At 44.7% G+C, this 25,644-nt stretch overlaps 1 protein-coding gene and 1 long non-coding RNA gene across 2 annotated transcripts in view; one reads left to right on the top strand and one right to left on the bottom strand.

The window, feature by feature from the left end:
- The window catches only part of LOC139051640 (uncharacterized), a 335,738-nt gene extending 323,195 nt beyond the window's left edge, over nucleotides 1–12,543 (top strand). Inside the window, exon 5 of the mRNA XM_070528585.1 lies at nucleotides 12,325–12,543. Within this exon, the coding sequence (XP_070384686.1) occupies nucleotides 12,325–12,475 (151 nt within the window). The 3' untranslated portion in view covers nucleotides 12,476–12,543. The remainder of the gene's footprint in view (nucleotides 1–12,324) is intronic.
- Nucleotides 12,544–21,029: 8,486 nt separating this feature from the next.
- Nucleotides 21,030–24,695, bottom strand: LOC139051609 (uncharacterized). The gene is made up of 3 exons (XR_011509433.1): nucleotides 24,501–24,695; nucleotides 23,397–23,524; nucleotides 21,030–21,341 (listed from the first exon to the last, which is right to left on the bottom strand). It is a non-coding gene; the product is annotated as an uncharacterized lncRNA (long non-coding RNA).
- Nucleotides 24,696–25,644: the final 949 nt, after the last annotated feature.

Raw genomic sequence — 25,644 nt, 5'->3', positions numbered from 1 at the left:
GAGTAGGTATGATAGTATGATATCAACTTTGTTATAAATCGCGACAAGGCTACCTGCGGATCATTTGTGTCAAGAGCGAAAGACCAGTCAGTGTGAGGTACTGCTGCTGAGAACAATTTTTTATCAAAAACAAGTTTGGTGTAAGAATTTGAATAGGAACAATGGGCAGATGTAGTGCGCAGAAAAGGGGGAAAATGGTCAGTAATGTCACTTTCAAGTACTCCTGCATCAGGTGGATTCAAAAGATTAGGCAATGCATGATCGATTAGAGTGTTGGAACCCCCACGAACTGAACGAGTAGGGATATTAATAAGACATTCGTAACCAAAACTCTGGAAACAAGACGAATAATTGACAGAGCTCGGGGATGACTCCATTAAATTGATGTTCAGATCACCCATAATATGACATTTTTTGTCTCAGCGGATAACTTTGCGCTTATTTTTTAGAGAGAAATAAAAAAGTCTGGAATTGAAGAGGAAGGTGAACGATAAACGCAACCAAAGATGAAGTTTCTATCATCGGTGTTAAGAAAGTTAGGATCGAATTCCAACCATACTGATTCGCAGTTTTGAATATTTAACGTGAGGTCGAGTCTTCTTTTGTACGGAATTCCAGACGCGATATAGACAGCCACACCGCCGTAGTTGCTGGACTGTCTGTGCGTGTATACTCTGATTTACAAGAAGGGAAACAGTACAAGTTTTTATCATCTTCGCTAAGCCAAGTCTCTGAGACTGCAATGATTGAAAACGTGAAAGAATGTGTTGAAAGCAGATTCTGGAAGTCATGGAGATATTTACGGAAGCTGCGCGCATTGAAATGAATAAGAGAGCGATTACTATTCTGAAGGAAGTAATTTAACTCGCTCGTTGTGTAATATGACGCCATGATGGAAGATAAGGGGTTGAGGCAGGCACAAACTTTATGCCGATTAGTTAATGACCACTAGGTCTGAATCATCAGCAATGCGGTACACTCTGGTTTTCTCGGCTTTTCTAGCCTTGATTGGGCAGTTGCTGATCCAGAGAAATTGCCATTTGTGTTGTTTTTTCAAAGCCAGCGCCTTTGAAAAGAGCGCTTTATTTTGTGGCGTCAAGTGCTCATTGACGTAGACCACACTGTCAACAAAAGCTCTCACCCCTGTGTAATTTAGGTGAAGCTTAGCCTTATGTACCTTGCTGACAAATTCATCCTTCTTTGTGCGAGAACAGAATCTAGCCACGATGTTTTTCTTGTCTTGCACTTTTGTAGGGACCCGATGAACGGCATCGATGTCAGCAGCCATTACTGGGCACCCAATTTTAATGCCAATGGTTTGCATGACTGCGATGCAGTCTTCCCCTTGGGTGCAGGGGACGCCCCTGACCTCAACATTGTTCATTCTAGAGTATTGTTCCATCTCAGCCAATCTTTCAGACAGTGCTTTGTTCTCTGAGATGAGCTTTTTGTTGTCAGCTGTAAGCTTGAGTTTTTCATCCCGCATTTTTTCAACGGTATTATTTAAGACAACGATACTTGCTTCCAGGTTTTCAACCTGCTTGTTTAGTTCAACAGCATCAAGCGCAGTGGACTGCACCTTTAACTGAGAATGTCGTCAGTGAATTGGCTGCATTCAATTTCCACTTGAGCCTGAATTCCTTCAATTCCTTTGGCAAGCTCTGAATTTGTCGGCATTTTGGGTTCGCAACAAAGCACTAACCAAACAGATTTACACACAAGAGCACAAAGGGAAAAAAAAGTTACTGTGGCAGCAGCGACAGCGAACAGGTCACACACAAAAATTAGGCAAAATTTAACACAACTAACCTGCACATTCAGAGTAAACTACGTGAGGCAGTGCTTGCTGCGCCGTCGCTGCCACCGGTGAAGCCTCGGTGATGGTCCTGCTTGTTATGAGCGGTGCTCAACGAAGCCGACGGCACCTGTTGGGCTTGTAGAAAGCTGTCGTCCACGGATCCGAGTGCTTGATTTCCACGTGCGATGCGAAGGTTGATAGGAAGCTGGCCAAGATAACTGCACATTCAGAGAAAAATACGTGAGGCAGTGCTTGCTGCGCCGTCGCTGCCACCAGTCAGTTATGAAGTACTTTCTATTAATGTGCCGATACTGTCAGGAAATAATTTATTCATCACTGCTTACCGACCACTTGACTGCGACCATGCTTTTCTTCGTGAACTGCACTCTCTGTTAAATGATTTAAACAGCCGGTTTCCTTTCGCTGATTTCTTTCTTTGGGGCGACTTCAGTCTTCCCGATATAGTTTGGGTTAACCTGACAACACCTTCAGGACTATCTAAAGATTTCACTGAACTATCTCTTCTCTTCAGTCTGACCAAAATTATTAACGCTCCGGCTCGCGGAACCAATATCCTAGATCTTGTTCTCGCATCACAACCCAATCTTATTCAGCCACCCACGTGTATAGATGGCCTCACTGACCACCGTACCTTATTATTTAATCTTTTGACTCCAAGTGCCAAGCATCGACCCCAAAAGAAGCTTATACGAGGCTATAACAAAGCCAACTTCCAGGCAATCAATTCTGAACTAAAAAAAGTTTTCTAATTCCTTCTCCACAAGCGCTTAGAGAGGAAGTCTTTAAGGAAACTGGTCATTGTATAGACAGAAGATATTAACATGAATCGATGAATACGTCCCCCTTGTGTCTGTTCACTGTGGCACCGGTCATCCTTGGTACACTAATAATCTTGTACAGCTTTCGAAAAAGAAAAGGACCCCTTTTCCACTTAGCAAAAAAAGGACACTTCCACAATAAAATGGAATCGACACTTCACTTTCCTTAGAGAAGACGCCAGTATGCGGGAAAAAGCTATAAGAAAGTATTTGCAAGCGGAATTTACTCAAGGTTATCCGAGATAAGCCTAAAAAGTTTTGTAATATCATAAACCTAAAGAATTCATCGCATGGCATTCCATGGCAAACCCTGATGGCTCACGACTACCGCTTCAGCAACGTTCTGACCTAATGAACTCCTATTTTTCCTCAGTTTTTACTTAAGAACCAACCAACAATACTCTTTTTTTTACCTGGAGATACCTTTCCCCAGATTCCACCTATTACAATGACCGCTGAGGGAATCTTGAGAGTTATTAACCATCTAAAATATATCAAGCGCCCCGGGACCTCATAACATCACTGCAAAAATTCTAAAATTCACTGGTGTTATAACAAGCCACATATTGTGCATTATATTTGCTCAGTCACTTTCGGAAGGCACGCTACCCGACGACTGGAAGATAGCCAAGGTAGCACCAGTATTCAAATCGGTGAACGTTGTAATCCGTCAAATTACCGCCATTTTTCGCTTACATGCACTGCCTGCAAAATTATCGGGCACAATATTTACCCACACGTTGCCGCTCACCTTGAAAGTAATCATTTCTTCTTTAAGAATCAACATGGCATCCGACCTGGTTTGTCTTGCGAGACTCAGTTTTTCGAATTCATCACTGACCAGCAATTAAAGTTGGACTCCTCGTTTCAAACTGACCTCATACACATAGATTTCTGAAAGGCATTTGACCGCGTGACACACAAACGCCTAGTAAGTAAATTCTGTTATCTCATTCTTGACTATGCTGGGGAACGCCCAGATTTTGTGTTTGCCCCAGCACAGTCAACATAGTGCAGGGGCCAAACAACACATATGCGAACGCGGACCGGTGGGAAACCACGCTGCTCAGCTCAGAGAGCGGGGTCCAGCTACAAGTCATCAGGCAAGCCGAAGATGCCGGTAGGACATAAGGGCTCATAGCCCCCATCTGAGGGAGGGAAGATAAACTCCTCTGACACCTGCCGTTTTCATTAAAAGTTGTTGCATCATCATCTCAATCTTGACACCTTAACTCTATCATGGATTGAATCCTTTTTATCCGATTATTTAAAATTCACAGTCATCGGTGGTCATCTCACTCCGCCATGACTTCTGTAAATTTTGGAGTCCCTTAGGCATCAGCGTTTGGCCCTTTGCTATATTTAATTTATGTGAATGAGTCGCCATCGGGAATTTCATCATCTATTAGACTATTCTCTCACGACTATGTCCTGTACCGCCGCATAACCACCCCTGATGACCACGAACTGCTGTAAAACGATCTCTGCTTGATAGAAAACTGGTGCTTGCACTGGATGATGCAGACTAATGCTTCTAAATGTAAAGTTATGCGGGTACTTCACAAGCAGTCTTACTCGGAATATATCTACTCAATAAATTCAACGAACCGAATACATGTAGACAAATGAAAGTATCTTGGCAGCCTGATATGTAGCAACGTAACGTGGTCCTAACACGTTACGCAACTTGTGTCTAATGCATGGAAGAAAATTGGTTATATTGGAAGAACGTGTGCCCGCCCTCAGTTCGCCAAGTAGCATACGTAGCCTTCGTTCGCACTAAACTTCAATACGCATTATCCATTCGGAGCCCTCATCAAAGCTACCTAGTTAGGCTACTGGAATCCGTGAAAAATCATGCTGCTCGTGTGATAACGACTAACTACAACTACCATTCGAGCATCAATGGTATTAGGGAGTCGCTTGAACTGCAATCTCTAGACGTCAGACGCAAGCTATCTCGACTGTGCTTATTTCTTAAATTACATTACTGCTCTCCTAACTTGCATGGCTCCTTACTACTACCTCCCGCCCTCTATTCACGCCACCCATTCAACTTTATGAGCGTACGACATTTTGGCAGAACCACCGCATTTACCAAATCATTTCTTCCTCCAGCCATTGAGGAATGGAACATTCACTTACCCGAATCGATCGTTGCCAGTGCGCGACAAGCTAAAATTCAAACAACTAATAGCAAACTTGATTTGCTTAGCACATTATTACTCAGCCCATGCATCTGTACCTTTTTATATATGTATATGTAACATATATGTATGTTTATCATTATTGTATACTTTTAAGCGTTTAGGCTATAAGTATGTCACTTTTCAAGCGTTCTGTGCACATACGTTTTCTGTGAGATCACCTCTACGCGAATTGTCTATTCGCTTCGCGCTGATCATACTTTCTGCTGTTCTGACTGATGTGCCCCCCCCCCCCTCACGTAATGCCGCTCTGAGGCATTTAAGGGTCTCATAAATGATTACGATGATATCCGCTTGTCATCAGAAATTGATAGCAATAAAAACGAAAAACAGATGTTTTAAGCAAGGAAATATAATTTTATTTGTTGTATTTTAACGTATTTCAATGAGGGAAAGTGTAGGTGCAAGAATGCGCCGCATGTGCGCTGTTTCCATTCGACGGAGGATAGAACGACAATGCCCGAAACAGGAGGCATGCCTTTGACGCGCCCGAGAAAGGTGCGACAAGCGGCTCACGGCAAGTGCGCAGACAGACAGCGGGACAGTCACGGTATTGCTACGTTGCGAAAATCCTCTGATAACAATACGCGGCGCTGGCGCGTTTCATTGCGCGGACCTCTGTACGTGCGTGAAACGTGGAAGCAGTGCGCCGCGCAGAGAGCGCTCATGTTCTGACACGCGGCTTTCTCTCTCTCTCTCTCTCTCTCTCTCTCTCTCTATATATATATATATATATATATATATATATATATATACCGTGAAAGCTCGTTAATTCGAACTTCAATAATTCGAATTTATGGATAATTCGAACTGTACGATTTGGTCCGGCCAAGCTCCACAGAAGTCTACGTAGAAAAAAGTCCGTTAATTCGAACGCGAGAAGGTTCCCTCACGGATAATTCGAACTACGCTCGCCTGGCACACGGCCAGAGAAACGCGCCTGCTGCCTACACACAACGCTGTATTGCCTCCGAAACGGAGAGAACGGCGAGAGAAGGCAAAATCGGAAAATAATCTAACCGACGAGGCGTCAGCCAGAAGGCAGCGGCGGCTGCCGCCTCTCCGTTCTACGTAACCTCCGAGACTTCTTGCCCGTTGCGAATCTCGGAGGCTTTGAAAATCTTGTACAGCTGCTAATGTTGTGCGGAGATGGCACAGCAAGCACCAAAACACAGCGAATCAAGTACGTCGCAGCTGCGCTTGCAATCAAGAACCAACGAATCAGGACCTTCGCCACCTTCACATGTTCAGCGTCTTTGTCTCGGCAGTTTTCATCGGTTGTGCACCTTTGTTTTCAGCTTAGGAGGTATCGGCCGTCGCGATTCATTGTGATGGTGTTAAGCCTCGGCTAACGTTCATTTCGGTGGACTTCGGTGGTGTGGCACAGTCGCACCCAGAGCTTCGACTTGAAGATGGCGTGTGCCCGCGCACAGGCTATCACTTTCTGACACGCCAAATTTCTGACATGCCCTACTGCTTCCAAATCGCAGTGTAGTGTTGCTCTCCTTCACTTTCGTTAGTTCGAACTGAAGCGGCTTCCCCTTGCGGTTCGAATTAACGAGCTTTTACTATATATATATATATATATATATATATATATATATATATATCAAGTTGTCAAGCGCTGTTTATTCCAAGAAAGGATACGCTCCCAGCTCACGCGCGAAGAAGCAGAAGAACAGGGAAGATGATGATGGCTCTGTACAAATGAAAACGACGAAGTACGTTAATAGTGCTTACACTAACTTCCCCCCGTCATGGAAGCGGCCAGCCTGGCCGCAGATTAGAGATTAGCTAAACGGGGAGTGAAGGGCTTCATCCGCGAGACGTGAAGAATTTCGGCATTCCGGCCGGCGGCGCCGGTCAGTGACGGAGTGTACTGGGCGGACGAGATAGTTCACTGCAGATGTTTGCTGCACAACGGTGTATGGGCCAATGTAGCGTGGAAGGAACTTCAAACAGAGGCCTGGGGTGCGGACTGGAGTCCAAAGCAGGACTTGGTCTCCAGGGTGAAAACGTAGGTCATGGCCTTTGTTGTCGAAGTAACGCTTACGTTCAGCTTGGGTAGCTTCTGTGCTTTGCCGGGCGATTTGACGGCAATGTGCAACTCGGGCAGCAAAATCTTCTGGAAGCGACGCGTTAGGCGAAGAAGATGCGAAAAAGAGTTCTCTGTCGAATATGGTGGAAGGAGATCGTCCATACACAAGGAAGAAAGGGCTGCAGCCGGTAGTCCTTTAAATAGCAGTATTATATGCGAATGTCACAAAAGGACGAATTTTATCCCAGTCAGTGTGGTCAGGACGGATGTACATGGAAATCATGTCAGACAGCGTACGGTGGAAGCGCTCAGTAAGGCCATTGGTTTGCGGATGATAAGCAGAAGTAGATTTGTGGACGGTATTAGTGGCCCGAAGAACTTCCTCGAGAACTTGTGAAATGAACGCCTTGCCACGGTCACTGAGAAGAACGCGAGGAGCCCCGTGGCGCCAGACGATGGCGCGCTAGAAAACGTCGGCGACCTCAGAAGCGGTGCCGGATCGCAGAGGGGCAGTCGCGGCATATCTTGTTAAATGGTCGACCGAATTGACAATCCAACGGTGACCGGAGGGTGTCAACGGCACGAGGCCATATAAATCAATGCCAACAAATTCAAAAGGTGTGTTCGGGCAAAGGAGAGGTTGTAGTAAACCGGCAGGAGGGGATGTCGAGCGTTTGCGGTGCTGACATGACGCACAAGAGGTAATGTATTTGGCCACCGTTATGGATAGGCCAGGCCAGAAGCAGCGGGTCTTTATGCGGTCGTAAGTCTTGTGGAAGCCTAATTGGCCAGCCGACACGTCGTTGTGAAGTGCCTCTAATACCCGCAAGCAAGGCAGCGAGGTAGAACTGGGACCCACTGGTGACCTGTTGGGTGGTAAACGTAGCGGTGTAGCACGCCACCTTGAAGGCGGAATTGTCGAAGTTGGCGTCGCAAGCGGCTGTTGGGTGGTTCGGCGAACCCACTAAGGCGATCCATGAGAGCTCGACAGTAGGAGTCGGCCCGCTGAAGCGAGATGAAATCAGAGCATGATGAAAGCGTAACTTGGTCCACGGGCGTTATCGAGAGTTGGTGTGAGGCAGGCGTAGCATCGGAACGACGTGGTGGGGAAGACGACGGTGCGTTACCGGGAGAGAGTGAGAGTGGGCAGCGAAATATTGCGTCTGCATCATGATGGCGTTTTCCAGACTTGTACGTTATAGTGAAGTCATATTCCTGCAAGCGGAGTATCCAGCGTCCTAAGCGTCCTGACATGTTGTTTGTTCATTGATGACAGCCAACACAGAGCATTATGGTCGGTGACGACGGTGAAGTGGCGGCCGTAAAGGTATGGGCGAAATTTCTGAATCGACGAAACTATAGCCAGGCACTCTTGCTCTGTAATGGTGTAGCTCCGCTCAGCTGGAGAAAGTGTTCGGCTGGCATATGCTATGATTTGCTCTTTAGATGCTGTATTACGTTGCAGAAGTACTGCGCCAATACCTTGTGCGCTTGCGTCAGTATGGAGTATGGTGGGGGCTCGATTATCGAAGTGGCGAAGCACTGGTCCGAAAGTAAGATGAAGCTTAAGAGCTTGACAAGCCGAGTCGCAGTCGCTAGTCCACGTGAAAGAGGCACCGGTAACCAGTAGCTTGTGTAGAGGAGCTGCTATTGCTGCGAAGTTGCATATAAATCTACGAAAATATGATGCCAAGCCGAGGAAACTACGTAGACCTTTCTGTTGCTGGGGGCGAGGAAACGAGAACGGCACTAATCTTTTCGGGGTCAGGCTGGATGCCATCTTTTGAGACGACGTGACCCAATACTTTGATCGTCTTGCTTGCAAATTTGCATTTTTTGCATTGATCTGGAGACCAGCATTCGCAAGGCACTTGAGAACTTCGTCTAATCGATGAAGATGTTGGCTGAAGTCAGACGAAAAGATGACAATATCGTCCAGATAACAGAGGCATGTCTTCCATTTTAGACCGCGAAGTACGTTGTCTATCATGCGCTCAAATGTGGAAGGAGCATTACAGAGGCCAAAAGGCATCACGTTAAATTCATAAAAGACATCCGGTGTAGCGAATGCGGTCTTTTCTTTGTCAGTCTGGTTCATCGGAATTTGCCAATATCCTGATCGAAGATCAAGGCTGGAGAAATACTCCGCCCCTTGTAGTGTGTCCAAAGCCTCGTCAATTCGAGGTATTGGATATACGTCCTTGCGTGTGATGTTATTGAGCGCTCGATAATCCACGAAAAAGTGAACGGAGCCATCTTTTTTTCTTTACCAGGACCACGGGAGAAGCCCATGGGCTAGATGAAGGTCGTATTATCTTCCGCGCAAGCATGTCAGCAACCTGTTGTTAAATGACCTTTCGTTCAGACGGCGATACACGATAGGGGCGTCGTCGTATTATAGCGGAACCATCGGTTTCGATGCGGTGTGTAGCCGCAGGAGTTTGGCTCAACACAGGGGAACAGCTATCGAAACAGGCTTTGTGTTTTGCCAAGACCACCATTGAGGCTTCGGACTGCGCGGCTGTTAGGTCAGAACCAAGAACGGCTGGACGAGGGAAAGAATCATCGAAACCTGAGGTTGGTGCTGGCGATAAAGAAGGGCAAAGCGTGACTATAGAGATAGGTTGAGTGTCGGCGATGGTTGCACAGTCATCCCTTTGGGCAGCATCACAGGATCTGGGTTCGTGTTGCAAGCAGACAGAAGGGCGCGGCCGCGTGAAAATCGGACGAGACAGGTGGCAATGAGAATTCCGCGAGAAGTGCAGCGGGAAGAAGGGGCGACTAGGGCGTCTGCGTTGGCGATCTGACTGGAAGTTACGGCTACAACGTGTTCGTGACCAGGACGCAGAACGTAGTCTGCAGCGATGGCCAAGTTCACGCATGAAAGTGAAGAGTCCGCAACAGGTTCAAGCTCTGTATCCGTGATGTGGACAACTTCCTCTCTACATAAAATGACGGCTGAAGCAGAATGTAGGAAGTCCCAACCCAGTATAAGTTCATGGATACACGTTGGAAGGATGATAAACGCGATGTGGTGGCGTATGCCGTCGATGAGAACACGAGCAGTACACTGTCCGTCGGGGTGAAAGAATGCATTATTAGCACCACGCAAAATAGGTCCAAGATAAGGCGTTTTTACTTTACGGAGCCGGGAACACAGATCACTCCGAAGAACAGAAACGGCGGCACCGGTATCGGTGAGAGCTGACGCGGGAACACCTTCGACAGTCACAGAAAGCAAGTTGGCCGGGCGGACAGGAGGAATTTTTGAAGACCGATAAAAAGCAGTTTCCCCTCCAAAAACTGCAACATTAGTTTTCCGAGTGCTGGTCGACAAAATGGGAAGTGGGGCGAAGCGGTGATGTAGAGCGCCGGTAAGGCGATGGAGAACGACGTCTGGCCGAACGGGAACTATGAGGCAGATTGGGAGCAGCTGGAGGAGACGGAGAACGCTGTTGAGGAAACGAGTACGATCCGGGATAGTAGTCGTCGGATCGGCGAGTGCGGTTTCTTTCGTGCTCAGCATAGCCTCGTCTTTCATCCTGCTGGCGACGGCGGCAGAAGCGAGATACATGGCCGCGTATACCACAGTAAAAACAAACTGGACGAGGTGGACGCCACTGAGGGTACGATGGCGCAGCAAGTGCTCTGGTTCCCATCAAAGCCAAATAGTCATAGGAAACGCCAGTAGGCACGTAAGTCACGGTAGGGGTGGGTAGTGAAACAACATCCGCGTAGGTCGGTGTGGAGCGCGCTACGGGACCAAGATGCGTCGTGGGTGCAGTCATCGCTGTCAACTCCTGCTTTACGACCTCGCGCAAGTCGAAGGTGGGGGTTGGGGCGCAGGCAGCAGGTGGACGCTTTAGGGCTTGTAGTTGAAGCTCTTCGCGGATGATGGTGCCGATAAGAGCACGTAGATCTGGAGAATGGGGAACTTGAGGATCGCTGCTGTCATGTGGAAGACGAATAGACTGCAGCTCGTCGAGGCGTTGACACGTTGAAGTGATGTCTTGAACAGAAGCCGGATTTTGCACGATTAAGGCGTTGAACGCGACAGGCCCAATGCCTTTTAAGATGTGGCGAACGCGCTCGGCTTCCGTCATGCCAGGATTCGCACGGCGGCACAGAGCCAAGACTGCCTCTATGTATGAGGTGTAAGACTCTTGGGGAAGTTGGCGGCGCGTTCCCAGCTTCTGTTTGGCGACTTCTGCACGACCAGAGGAGGAAGCGAAGATTAGCCGCAGCTTGGAGGTAAACGTGGACCAATCCGCGATGTCGGATTCGTGGTTGAAATACCACGTCTTTGCAACACCGGTCAAGTAGAAGGCGACGTGCCTCAATTTCTGGGTGTCGTTCCACTTGTTGCAAGAAATCACGCGGTCGTAGTGGTTGATCCAATCGTCAGCGTCATCACCGCGGAGTCCCGCAAAGACGGGGATCGCGCTGAGGGCTCGTCACAGTCCAAGAGGGCGCCGCAGGCGGGGTCGTCTGTGTGGTAGGGTTAGAGCCGCCGGAAGGGCTGGGGTTGGAAGTGTCCATTGTTGTAGGGGTAGCTGGGTGCAGGCGGCGACCGGAACGGAGCTCCAGGGAGGACGGGAACGCGAGAGGACGTCGGGGTCTTGACGTACCTCCACCACTTTATAATACCAGGACGGATCTTTTGTCAAGCGCTGTTTATTCCAAGAAAGGATACGCTCGCAGCTCACGCGCGAAGAAGCAGAACAGGGAAGATGATGATGGAAATGTACAAATGAATATATATATATATATATATATATATATATATATATATATATATATATATATATATATTGCCTACTGTTTTTGCGCCTTCCATGCTATCTCCGTTCACTGTGTGCCATCGAGCATAATCGGGTAAAACTCCTCTGAACGAGAAACTCGGCGCATCCTGCATAGCACCCCAGTATAAACCTATATATACATAAACTTGCTGAGCGTGGTTACTGCCTTGAACATTGCAAAGCACACCAGAATCGAGTAAAGGACCTATGGCGCATCATTAAGTGCAAGCGATTAGCAGCGGAGCTGTCGGGCGTTAACTGCTACCGTTGCGGGATATATATACAGCGATTATTTTCCGATATACTGCAGTCTAGGGGCGTGATTGAGATCAGTTACGTGCCTACTTTGATGGCCGTATGGGCGTGCGAGAATTGTGCGCTGCGTTTAGTATAATGTTTCTCCGAAATGAGGTGCACTGATGGTGACTAGCCATCGTTATGGAGACCCTCGCGCCTTCTTCACACGGCGTGTTGAAACGTTTAAACGTGGCTCTCTTCTGTCTTTACTGGCAGAGTCGCTCGCGACTGTGCCCGCAGCAATGGGCTCTCGGTTGCACTTCGCGCAGGTAGCTAGCAATAGCGGAATCATCCGACAGTCTCGGTGAAACGGCAGTCACATCTCACACCTTTGTGCTTGCAGATTTACGCCAGTGCTGCTGGGGACACCTGCGGGCCAGCCTACCTTGCCTCGAGGCCCAGAAGCCGAGCGCGAGAGCACGGCGCCGGTGCCCAACGAGAGCGCCCCACAACCTACCGCCCCATCAGAGGAAGAAGAGCAGGACCACCCTTAGAAAAATTTCTACCAACATTTTTTAGACAGTCTATAGACTTTGGTAATAGAACCTACCAACAGTCAATTAAAATTCTACCAAATGTCTTTATACATCCTACCAACTCTCTAGTAACATCCTAGAAACAATGGGCCACCAACTCCCAATAGAAACATGTTCATAGGATGTCTTTAAACTTCCTGCCAATTTCCTATGAACATTTGTCTTTATACACCCTAGTAACATTCTTTCAAAAGAGAAATGTTCATATATTTTCTGTTAAATTCCTACCAATCCCCTATTAACAAACTTTCTTTATATACCATATTAACATTCTTTCAAAAGAAAAATGTTCATATATTTTCTGTTACCTTTCTACCAATCCCCTATTAACAAGCTTTCCTTATACACCATATTAACATTCTTCCAATAGAAGAATGCTTGTAGACGTCGTCGACTTCTTACCAATCGCCTATTCACATTTGTCTTTATACACCCTATAACATCCCGTCAACAATTGGCCACTGCACTTCAATTGTATGTTCATAGATGGTCCGTAAACATTCTATATAGTGACCGTCAACCAGCACAAGTCTTTAGGCTCCGTTCACACTAAACATTTTTTTTATTTATTTAACATACTGTTAGTCCCACTGGGACTGTTACAGGAGTGGATTTATCAGCAAGATACAGGAATGCAGTATACAGTGCAGTACGTAATACGCCAGTTACACATCAAGCGGGCAACACTACAAACAGTATACAGTACAATACCGTATTACGCCAGTTACACACCGAGTAGGCAACAACACAAAATCAATACAGTCTTAACATGAACATCAGGTCTGGATTGTTGACAAGATTGACGAGGCCGCGAGCTCAGCGAACTTTTCCAAGCAATCCTGCGCAGTTATAGATTTGTCTAGGCTGTTCCATTCTCTTATGGCTCGAGGGAACAAGGAAAAGTAATATGTGTTGTTAGCACAAGAGTATTCATTAATCGTAAAGTCATGCTTGTGACGTGTTTCTCTAGAATGATTAAAACTAATGTATATAGCAGGATCCATGTTAAATGCGTTATGAATTAATTGATAAAGAAACTTGAGTCTATGGAGCGTGACGCGGCTTGATAAGGTGTCTAGGCTTGCGTAGGAAAGCAGCTCTGTGGGAGAATCAGTGCGCCGGTATCTATGGTAGATAAAACGAACAGCTTTTCGTTCAACTGATTCGAGCATGTGTACATCTTTTTGCATATATGGAAACCAGACGACGTTTGCATATTCTAAGATTGGACGGATAAGGACTTTATATGCGAGTAACTTGGTATCTGAAGTCGCAAAGCGCAAGGTGCGCTTAAGGAAGTATAAACTGTTCATTGCTTTTTTGGTAATATTTTGTACTTGGGTTTTAGAGCTGAGATTATCAGAAATAATCACACCAAGGTATTTCTTTTCAGTTACTGTTCTGAGAACGCCGTTGCCAGTACCGTAAGAGAAATTAGGTTTTGTTTTCTTATTTGTGACAGACATCACTGCAGTTTTTTCCATATTGATTGCCATTTGCCATGTATTGCACCACTTTATGATGTTGACCAAAGCTGTGTTTAACCTTATTTGGTCTGCATGAGTGTTTATTTTTTGGTATAGCACGCAGTCATCCGCAAAGAGACGCACCTTCACATCAACGTGGTATGTTATGTCGTTTATGTATAAAATGAATAAAAAGGGTGCTAGCACAGAGCCCTGCGGCACGCCAGAAATGACCGGAACGATATCAGTAGCATGGTCATTGTATTGCACATATTGTCGGCGTTCCGATAAGTAGCTGGCTATCCACCTTGTAACGGGACCATCGCTTAGTATTTTGTTTAGTTTGAAATTCAGTTTAGCATGTGCCACGCGATCAAAAGCCTTTGAGTAATAAAGGAAAATTATATCAGTTTGGCTATGATGATTGATTCCATCTGCGAGGTCATGAAAGATTTCTGCCAGTTGGGTAACAGTGGACGACCCTGCTCTGAAGCCATGCTGGTTTTGGTGAATGACGTTTTTTGTCTCAGTATGTTCTTTAAGAAATTTTAATAAGATGTTCTCAAAATTTTTACAACAGGTACATGTGAGGGATATAGGCCGGTAATTGGACGGGGACGTTACGTCGCTAGATTTGTGAATGGGCACAATTTTTGCTACCTTCCATTCAGCGGGCAGAAAGCTGTCCTGAAGTGACTTAGAAAATATGAGGTAGAGATATTCACTGATTGGTTCGGCATAGCGCCTAAGAAAGCAGTTTGGAATTCCGTCAGGACCACAACTCTTTCTTTCATCAAGGTTCAACAACAGAGAAAGAATCCCAGGTGCACTTATGACCGGAGCGCCAGAAAGTTGTGTAGACTCATTACTATAGCACGATAATGGTCCTAAAGCACCGTTATCGGCGGTGAATATCGACTGGAAGTAATTGTTAAATGAGTCAGCTTGCTGCTTTCCACGTGTAGGTGAACTAGCAGTAACATTCTCTCTGTTTAAATGCCTCCAAAACTTGGCCGGCGAATTTTTAATGAAGTTGTTAAGTGTAGTGCCACAAAATCGTTTCCTAGCTTCGAGTACTTTATTCTTTAATTGTTTTGTTAGCGAAATTATGTTTACCTTTAGTTCTAAGTTTTGTCGTTGCCTATTTTGTTGCCTTAACCTATTAATTTTTCGTTTCATGTGGATTATTTCTCGAGTAATCCACGGATTTTGCTTGCATGTTGCCTTCTTTCTCAAAGGAATAAAATTTGTGATGCAATGCATCACGTGCTCTTTAAATTGTACCCACAAGGCGTCAACAGTTATAATACTCTGAACATACAAATCATAAAAATAATTAAATTCATGAATAAGATACGTCATAACAGCCGCGTCGTTCGCTCTATTAAATGCGCGCACATATTTCGTCGGACCGCGCTGGCAACCCAAGTTTGGCAAGAACATCGTACACAGTACCGTTTCATGGTCAGAAATTCCTTTTGACACTTCAACTTTACAGTCATCTATTCTGAAGTAGTTACTAACAAACACCAAGTCTAGTATAGAATTGGATGATCCTCGCGCACGAGTAGGCTCTCTAACAATTTGTACAAGTTCTAAAGTGAATAGGATACGATACATGGCATTACTTGTTGCATCAGTTGAGCTTAAAGTATCCCAGTTAACTAGCGGACAATTAAAGTCGCCAGCTAATATAATAGAGCCATAGACATATTTATACATGTAATCAAACAGAAGATCCAAATACACAGTTTCAGCATTTGGTGGCCTGTAGACCGCGCCCACATTAACAGATTTACATTTCAAGTGAACTTTGCACCAAACGGCTTCTACACCAGGAATGTCAGGCATTTGCGTGAAGGGTAGATCACGTTTTAAGACCAAGGCCACTTCCCCACCCCTAGATTCCCTGTCTTTGCGAATGAAGACATAGCCCGGGGGAACGATTTCATGATCTTGAACGCCAGAGTGCAGCCAAGTCTCAGTGATCACAACAATATCTGGGTTAAAGGCGAGAAGGGTAGCTTCCAAGTGGTCAATCTTATTTAGAAGGCTGCGCGCGTTTATATTTAATAGGGTTATCGGCAGCTGCGTTTTTTTTTTTTGATGGACTGCTCACATTTCCGTTTTTTTCTATTTTATTCTCACTTTTTATTTCGACCAAGTCGTTTATTTCTTCATCCCATTTGAAAAGCTGGCCATTGATGCTTACTTTGTCGTGCACTAAGAAGACCTTCTCCTTTCTGTCACGGTTTGTTTTAGTTGTGTCCCATAGTTTCTTTCTGATTTCCCTGAGAGGACGTGAAAAGTCTTCGCTGATAGAATATCCTGAATTTTTTAGTTTTGAGCAGCATTTGAAGATCTTCACCTTATCGCGGTAGTCCAAAAGTTTCAACATCACTGGCCTGTTTGTTGTTCTGTCACTTCGCATTCGCCCCAGACGATGAATCCTTTCAATGCCTTCGACTTCAATATGTAGTACATCCTGAAAGATGTTTCTAGTTACAGACCCACGGAGACTTTCAGTGGATTCACCCTCTTCTCCATCCAACCTATAGATGATGAGGTTCGACCTACGACTTCTATTTTCCAGTTCGTCAACCTTTCTTGCCAGAAGGGATACATTCTCTTCAAGTGCAGCTATTTTTTCATTATTCTCAGCAACTTGTTTTTCAAGCATTCCGATCTTTTCCAATTTTTTGTCGATTGCATTAAGCTTTTGGTTAGCCACTGCTTTACCTTTCTTTATTTCTTGGATATCTTTCGCAATAGACTTCAGCTGTTCTGCAATGGTCACATCAACTGGGCCCGGATTTGTCATTTTAACACCCTTAAGGGTGTAAATCAGTTTGTCGCCAGACGAACACCCTAAGGGTGCTGTTGTCTACACTCTACAGTTGGGGTGCCATTATAGCACCCTAGAGGAAGGGTGTCCAGCAAAATAAATTTAGGGTGTAAGGGTGCTAGTCCACATTAACACCCATCTGTGTGGGTGTTGGAAGGGTGTACACCCTTTTATTTCTAGCGTATTTGGAAGGCAGGTTCGGCAGTACACGCCTTCAATTACTACTATGTACAGCGATCCATGCGCAACTATTGCGTGTGCCAGAAGGTTCAAGTTCGGCTACCAAACGCACCGTCGAACAGCCGGCCTTGAAGCTTCGATTGGCATACACAACACCTATACATGTGGATCACATTACATATTAGTAATTCATGGTGTATATTGGAAAACCTGTCTTCGCTGCACAAATACAACCTAGCAAACTTGACACTTTTGAGCGGTTATCACGATTTCCAGATCCAAATACCATGCAACACACACTGGCAAGATATATGCTGCATTTTCAAGAAAATGTAAACATATTTATTGCACGCTGCAATACAGAGTACAACATATACATAAATCACATGAAATATAAACATGCACAATCACCAAACACACCGGTAAGTACAAGAACATGTACATTTCCCACAAAGGTATCTAAAATATATGTATTGATCAAATCTGTTATTAGAGAAGAAACTATGTATAGCGGCACTGAAAGAGCCTGGTTTGATTCGCAGTGTTTTGGGCCACATAGAGGAATAAATCTTTAGTATTAGGCTCCAGTGAACGAAAATTCAAGTTTTGATGCCTTAAAAAAAAGGCACATTGCAAAGGTGAATAAGGGAAGCAATTGAAATGCAGAGCAAACGCACAAGAAAGACACCTGTTATTTTGTACACTAATGTAATTGCAAAGCATTATGAAAAGTTTGGAAAGTTGATGTAAAGTATAACTGGCCAACATTTTTCAGACTGAAACAATACTTTCCAATCATAGACATGCTTTAAGTGAGGTTTAAGCCAGGAGCCTTATTGCTAATTTTCTATTTCCAACAAGATCACTTGAGCACAAAAAATACGTAGAATTTTTTACTGCCTACATAGTTTGTCCTCTTTTGTGAAACGAGAGTTCTCTGGGCTAAAGATGCTGTGTAGCGGTTTTTCTAACTACAATACCAGTTTCTATAAATTTTTGTTTTGTAACTCGAAGGCACTGGTACATATAAAATATGTATTTTGAAAATAGGTTCTTTGCTTACTATAAATCAAAAGAGTGCATATTCCACATCTACTAGCGCGTGTAATTGGGAACGTTGGTTGCGCTTTTTAGACACTCACAAGGAAGGAAGACAGGTTCCTTGTGACAGTCCTTCCTTGTGAGTGTCTAAAAAGCGCAACCAACGTTCCCAATTACTATGAACCAACTTGCCCAACAACGCATTCTGCTTAACTAGTGCCTGGATGCAAAGTGCAGTAGAAGGCCTGATAAAAACAAACCACTGTTGATTAAACAATTTTGCTGAGCACAAAATGTGGACAGTGTTTTAAAATACATAGTAAATTTCTAAATTATTTGCACTTAGATGCAGTAATTCAAGATTAAGGCGTGCTGTAGCATGTGAGCATGCAAATTAGCAAATATGGTTTCATAAATTAGCCATACTCTGGTTACTGAAAGAACACAGGCATAAGCAGTCATGCAAAAGTTCAAGTTAAATATCACACTGTTAACATTTGCCAGCAAATGGTCGTATCAAACATTATAATTATACTGAACAAGCGTAGTTTCTTGGGATAGTTTGCAATTAATGAGAAAAAATTACGTACAGCTTGAATTACAAGAACTGCGAGAGACGAACGCCTGCGCTGACTTCCAACAATATTTTATTACGTTGCCACATCATGTGTATACGTACAAACGCAGGCATGCGCAGAATATGAGTCACAAGGGGTGTCTAACAGCAAGTGACTGTACTAAGAACATCGTCCTTTGAAAAAAATAAACATTAGAATTTCTATCTGTTGAGATACAAGACTTCACTAGGGGTCAGCACAATAGAGGGGTCACTAACGCACACAATAACCAGTTTTCTAGAGAAATCTGCTTCTGTAGTTTCCCTGAAGACCTGTGTCTCGCTAAAGCTTCCGTACTTTCAAAGAGGGGCACGCAGCCGCAGTCCCAGCAATGGATGCCGAAGTGGCCTTGAACGGTGTTATGGACGTTGTTATCGTGCTCTCCTAAATGATTGTTTAGGCGCCTGCCTGTCTGTCCAACAATGTTACTGCCGCAAAACAGAGGGATTTGATGAACCACATTCATTGCACGTCACAAAATGTTTTCTGTGCCCGACGGAGCAACAACGCTGACGCGATTTAGGCACGTTTGCACGCTTACAAAGCCTTGCCTGCTTTTCCGGGGCTGAGAAAACGACTGACTCCTGCAGCTTGCCCAATCTTTTTTAGCCTATTGGAGACATCATGCACACACGGTAGCACTGCGAACCTGTCTTCCAACCGGCTGGTTCCTTGAGTGAGCAGGCTCATCATGGTTTGTGCACCTCATAAGCTGTTGCACTATGGCTGAAATTAAGGCCAAAGGGTAGCCAAACCTAGAAAGGCGATCAACCTGTGTAGCAAGACTATCATGCATCTCGTGTGAGCAAGATTTATTGAGGCTGTTATCGAGGCAACACTCTTACTACTTCGTTTAACGAGCTTGGAGTGTGCAGAGTTAAAGAGCAAGAGTGACTTCTTACTTCTCGGTTCGAAGCACCAGCACACATGTTTGTTTGCGAGCCACAGCTTGAGATCTACAAAGCGCAAGGAATCATGAATGGAGACCCTCATGCGTTAGTTCAGAGGCTGCAGCTTTCTTAAATATCTCCAAGACTCCCGAAACAGCAGGCTCGAAAACGTGATCAGTGCAATCAATACGAGGTAGTCGTCCACAAACCTGAACACTTTAACAGGAGACGCATCTAGGTGACCTTGAATATTGCAGTCATAATGAGCTAGATAAACATCACTTAGTGGCGGCGCCAGGCATGATCCTGTACAAACACAATTCCTTTGTATATTGTATAGGATCATGCCTGGCACCACCACTGATATTTATCTAGCCAATCATGATTGCAATATTCAAGGTCACCTAGACGAGTCTCCCGTTGTAAAAATGAGCAGGTTTGTGGACGACTACCTGGTATTTATTGATTGCACCGATCACGCTGTTGAGCCTGCTACTTTGGGAGTACTTGGAGATATTTAAGAGCTGTAGCCTCTAGTACTAACAAATGATGTCCCCATTGATGATTCTTTACGCGTTTTAGATCTCAGGCTGTGCCTTGCAAACAAAGAGGTGTGCTAATGCTTCGACCCGAGAAGAAGTCACTTTTGCCCTTTAACTCTGCACATTCAAAGCTCGTCAAATGAGATATTGTAAAGCTTTGCCTCCTTAACAGCCTCAATAAATCTTGCTCACACGAGATGCAACATAATGTTGCTGCACAGGTTGATTGACTTTCTTGGGTTGGCTACCCTTTGGTCTTAATTTCAGCCATAGCGGAACAGCTTCTGAAGTGCACAAAACAAGGTGAGCGCGCTCGGTCAAGGAACCAGCCGGTTGAAAGACACAGGTTTGCAGTGCTACCGTATGTTCATGATGTCTCCCATAGGCAAAAAAATATTGGGGAACCTGCAGGAATCACAGTCCTTTTCTCAGCCCCGGAAACACTGGCAAGGCTCTGTAAGCGTGTAAACGCGCCTAAATCGCGTCACAGTTGTTGCTCTGCCGGGCACAGAAAACGTTTTGCGATGTGTGCAACGAATGTCGTTTACCAAATTCCCATTTTGATGTAGTAAATATATTGGACAGACAGGCAGGCGCCTACACGATCGTTTAAGAGAGCACTATAACAACGTCAATAACACTGTTCAAGGCCACTTGGGCATTAATTGCCGGGAGTGCGGCTGCATGCCCCTCTTTGAGGATACGGAAGTTTTAGCGAGACACAGCTCACCCGGTAAATTATTGAAGCTGATTTCACCAGAAAACTGGGTAGTGTGCGCGTTAGTGCCCCCTCTATCACGCTGACCCCTAGTGAAATTTTGTAACTCAACAGATAGAAATTGTGATGTTTTTTTTTTCAAGTGACCATGTTCTTTTTACAATGACTTGCTGTTAGAACACCCCTTGTGACTGGCTTTCATTTTCTGCGCGTGACCCCTCTTGTGTATATACACACGATGTGGCAACGCAATAAAATATTGCTGAAAGTCAGTGGAGTGCGTCTCTCGCAGTCCTTGTCCTTCACGCTGTACGTCATTTTTTATACTGAACAGCGAATACTGATTCAAAATTCGAAAAATATAGTACACATCTGAGCTGCAAAAATGCAAGCGATGCAGCAAATGGCCTTTAGCTTTCCAAAAGAAAAAGAAATGTTCACGGTTAATCACGAGGTGCAGGGACTCCATTCTCTGAGCATCTTGACCAATAAATGCAGCGCATGGCATTGCTGGAATCTTGCATCCTGCATTAGCAAAATAAGAAGAGAATCATGAGAATTCAGTCCGTGCAATTACACATGTACTTTGCGGAAAATTTGATAAAGCAACAAGCTCCTCAAAGTAACAAACCTAATTATTGTGATTGGGCAGAATGCACCGCTCAGGCAACTGGGCAAGACAAGTGAAAGGTAGGAGAAGTTTCTATTATGCAAATTAAGGAATTGCATGTTACTGTGAATGCTAAACCACAATGTCATTGTGACCACAAGGCACATACAGCAGCAAAAACATAAATTTACAGTAGCCTTTTCACCATAGAAAATAAGAGTGAATAAAATTTAAAGACTACCAATGACATCTCTCAACAACAGACATTTGTCCAAGAGTTTGTATGGGACCTTAAAACAAAACTGACATGAAATCTGCAATATATCTGCATTACACTTTATAAGTACTGCAGCTGAGAAGCTTACGGGATATGGCACATTAAGAGTGATATGCACAAGGCATTAAAAAATGACTGTTTTTACACAACATTATTACACTAGGAGACAAAGAGTACTGTTTTACAGAGTGCACACAAAATGAAAATAAGGGAATCCCCACTGGCATTCTCATTTGCCCTGCAATACATGCATCCAGCCCAACAATATCCAACTCTCCAATGCAGTTTATTAGACACTTTCTGCATCTTAAAATTTATCGTGTATTTCTTATTTACTATTTTAGTAAGAACTGGCATTTTGGCATACTTTCCACGAAAATTTAGCATGTATTTTTCTTTTTCTTATTTTCTTAGAGCACGCCCCCTTCTTTCAATGGGTTACCCTGGCAATGCACTGACAAGTAGTATTCCCTTACTTAAACTTATGATCCTTCCTCATGCTCCCATTTCATGCTCTAAACTGTGATGCCTCTCCGACGCAGTTCATGTTAATCTGCGACTATTTACGTGGTCCTTCTTTCTGTAGCCTCTCAACTAGAGCCTGAAATTTCTTGTCTCCTAGAACAATCGTCTTTCTTGCCCAAAATATATTGCACGGTTACGCCTCATAGGGGGTTGGGGTACTGTATATGAGTTTTCACATATTCAATGAACCTCAGAGACACAACCAGTTCTCATCCTGTGTTGCCACTACCCGCATGAGTCACAATGGTTGTAAATTGGCTACCTGCCCTCTCTCGCTTAAAAGTAGATTTTGCCATGTGGAAAATGACCACAAGCATCACATTTCATTGAATGAGTGCTCCTGTGCATGTTTTTTTTTCGTCCTGTAATGGCTAGGTTCAACATGGTCAAGTTGTTTGAAAACTGTCTAGCCTCAACCAATACTTTGTGTAGTTTCAAAATTATGAAACATTGATTTTTCAAGACTTGTCCCAAATTAAGCATGAGACATTTTCATGATGCAAATGAGGTAAGGTTGTGCTCAGAGACTATGATAGGCCTGCTATATCCGGCAAAACTGTGTGAAATGAAATATGCTTGCAATTTTCATGAGCAGCTAGCACAGTACAATTAGGCACATTACCTGCTGAAACTTTTTTTTACGCTCCCGAGAGGTCCTGGTTTCTTGTAATTTCTTCAAATCCCTTGCAGTCTAGATTGCAATCCGGTGCATTTTGACTTTTATATTGTATTAAAAATAAAAACAGCTGAAATTTTAAGGTTTTGATAAATATATGGGAATAAATTAAAGGTAGAAGAGTGTAACGCAATGAGCAAATAACGAGCTCATCGCAGCGAGTAAACAAATATTCCTTTCCTGCAAATAAATTGGTAGCAGGAAGGTCATACGAAAGTAGCAGTGAATGCACAATAAAGAATATGATGCTACAATGCCCCGGGATTCTGTGAATATTCTTGCACAAAGAAAATCCTCATTATGAAAGACCATCAAGAAAATGCAAATGTATACTTTGGATCAGCAGTCATACCTGCAGTATGCACTGTACCATCGGCAATATTTACAACCACAGACAACTGCACATGATATCAAGCTTAGGCGGCCAAGGAGCCCGAGTGTTAAATTATAACTTGACTTATTATATTACACTACACAACTATATCTACTTACAATGTTGTCTTCTCAACTGCTTTCAAGAAGACATTAACCATCTGTCTGAAGGCGAACGCAAGTGGCTTGCTCTTGATGGGGGGCGCCAAGGCTGGGCATTGTGAAATTGCTGCTACCACCTGCATGACCTGCGAGAAACGACGCTCTAAGTACAAGACAAACAAATGCTATTAGAGCAAAAGACAAGATCATTGGCAATGAGCCTCGTTTTGGTTTGCACGAGAAAAGCCAAGAATATGGACTTTGTGCTGCTTACTGAAGAAGAAGCAAGCCTCCTTCCAGATGTTGCAGTCATGCATTAGGATTGTCACACAGCTGCATGCTTGTATGCTCAGCATATGCTGCTGTCGCAACTATGCCAGTATGCTTTGAAGTTTATTATTTCAAGTTAAATTGATTATTGTGTTTTCTTGCCAATTCTAGGCAAACAGACCAGCAATGAAGTAGCTCACTTACACACATACTCCCTTTTGAGGAGCGAATTTACACACACGCACGCATGCATGGGCGCACACACACACACGCACACACATGCCTCTACCACATGAGCAGCTTCCTACGCTTGACAGACATACATTTTTTTTTATCCTGTGTCACTCCTACTGCTAAGGCATAAAAATCCTTTGTGTTACCAACCCCAAACTCCTCTACCTACACCTCCAGCTTAAACACTTTCTCGAGAGCCAGGACAAGCCTTCTAGCTTGCCCAGTGCTCCAAACTGTAGTTATGAATTTCAATAGGGCTGTAGGCGACAGCTCTCGAAGGGCGTGCAAACTACCAGGAGACCTAAAGCTTGTATATGATACCTCTAAAGCACAACACTTCAAATTTTCAAAATTCATTAAAGCTCCTGAAGACAATTGCTATATACGTAGAACGTCTCGAATAACCTGCCGCTAACAATTTCAGCGGTTGTCTGCATCAAAAGAAATGTGGGCTAATGGGAAATCCACGTCTTTAAGATCGGAATTAGTGCAATGGCGAAACACACTACCAGATTTCTTAATCATTTATTTATGCTCTGGATGTAACGTTCCTTTTACAATAACAATCAAGGATATCGATTCATCAGGGCATGGGAGGAAAAAGGACCAAGCGTATACCTGGCGCCTTCCCACTGGTCCTCCCGAGAAACGGCGCCTCATACAGCAGTTGTCCAGGGTGGCTTGAAACCAAACTCGGCTTTCAGGCGGGAACACTCGCTGCACCAAATCGGAAGAGTTTTATTGCGAGTAAAACTCTACGGCCTCATGCAATACATACGCACGCACACAAAACGCACTCGCACGCACACACAAGTATACGCACTCTCAAAGCGCAGACACAGAAGCGCGCACGCGCACATTGATGAACACAAACAAGCACACATACATGCATGCAGGCAGACACGCTAACACGTGCACGCACACACAGCGACCCACAGACGACACACTAACAAAACACGTACGCACTAGACACGCGCAAACACGCCGGCCCATACAAACCGGCATGTACTGTACGCGCGCGCACACACACACACACACACACACACACACACACACACACACACACACAAACACACACACACACACACACACACACACACACACACACACACAGCGAGCCGAGCGCACGCACGCAAACACATACAAAGCGAGCTGAGCTGAGCGCACACACACACAAAGCGAGCTGAGCTGAGCGCACACACGCACACACACACACACAAATCGAGCCGAGCGCGAAAGCGCACACGCAGACAAAGCGAGCCGAAAAAATGCTGAAGGCGTCCGGCAAGCAGCAACAGCAGCACGCGACCGCATCAGGGAGAACCAATACCGCGCCGGTTCTTTCGAAAGGTGACTAAGCCAGTCGTCCTTTTTCTACGCGACGCAAAAGTGGTCGACCACATTTAACTGAAGTGCGAACGACGGTATTACAAGCAGCCGCGCTGAACGCACAAGAGAATCACATCAATGAACGCTCAAGCGCTGAGAAACAAAGCGTAACTATGCAGGCGCACCACGCCCGATGTAGATTTGACAAACATTAGTCACACGGGACGCGATCGAGGTAGTTAACTTGCCCTAGTAGGAGTGCAGCTGCTCTTGCTCTTACATTACCGAATTATGAATTATGCTACGAGATCACAGTGAGATATTTCTAAAGCGAACAAAACAAATACCAAATAAACGGGCACTTGCCTGAAAATTTCCATCATGCCAGTACTACCGACCGGGCACGTTGCAACTTCTCGTTTCAGCCTTCGTG

The sequence above is a fragment of the Dermacentor albipictus genome, unplaced genomic scaffold, assembly GCF_038994185.2.
Source record: "Dermacentor albipictus isolate Rhodes 1998 colony unplaced genomic scaffold, USDA_Dalb.pri_finalv2 scaffold_13, whole genome shotgun sequence".
NCBI lineage: Eukaryota > Metazoa > Arthropoda > Arachnida > Ixodida > Ixodidae > Dermacentor > Dermacentor albipictus.
The sequence above is the reverse complement of the archived record's forward strand: the minus strand, read 5'-3'. Positions and strand labels throughout refer to the sequence as shown.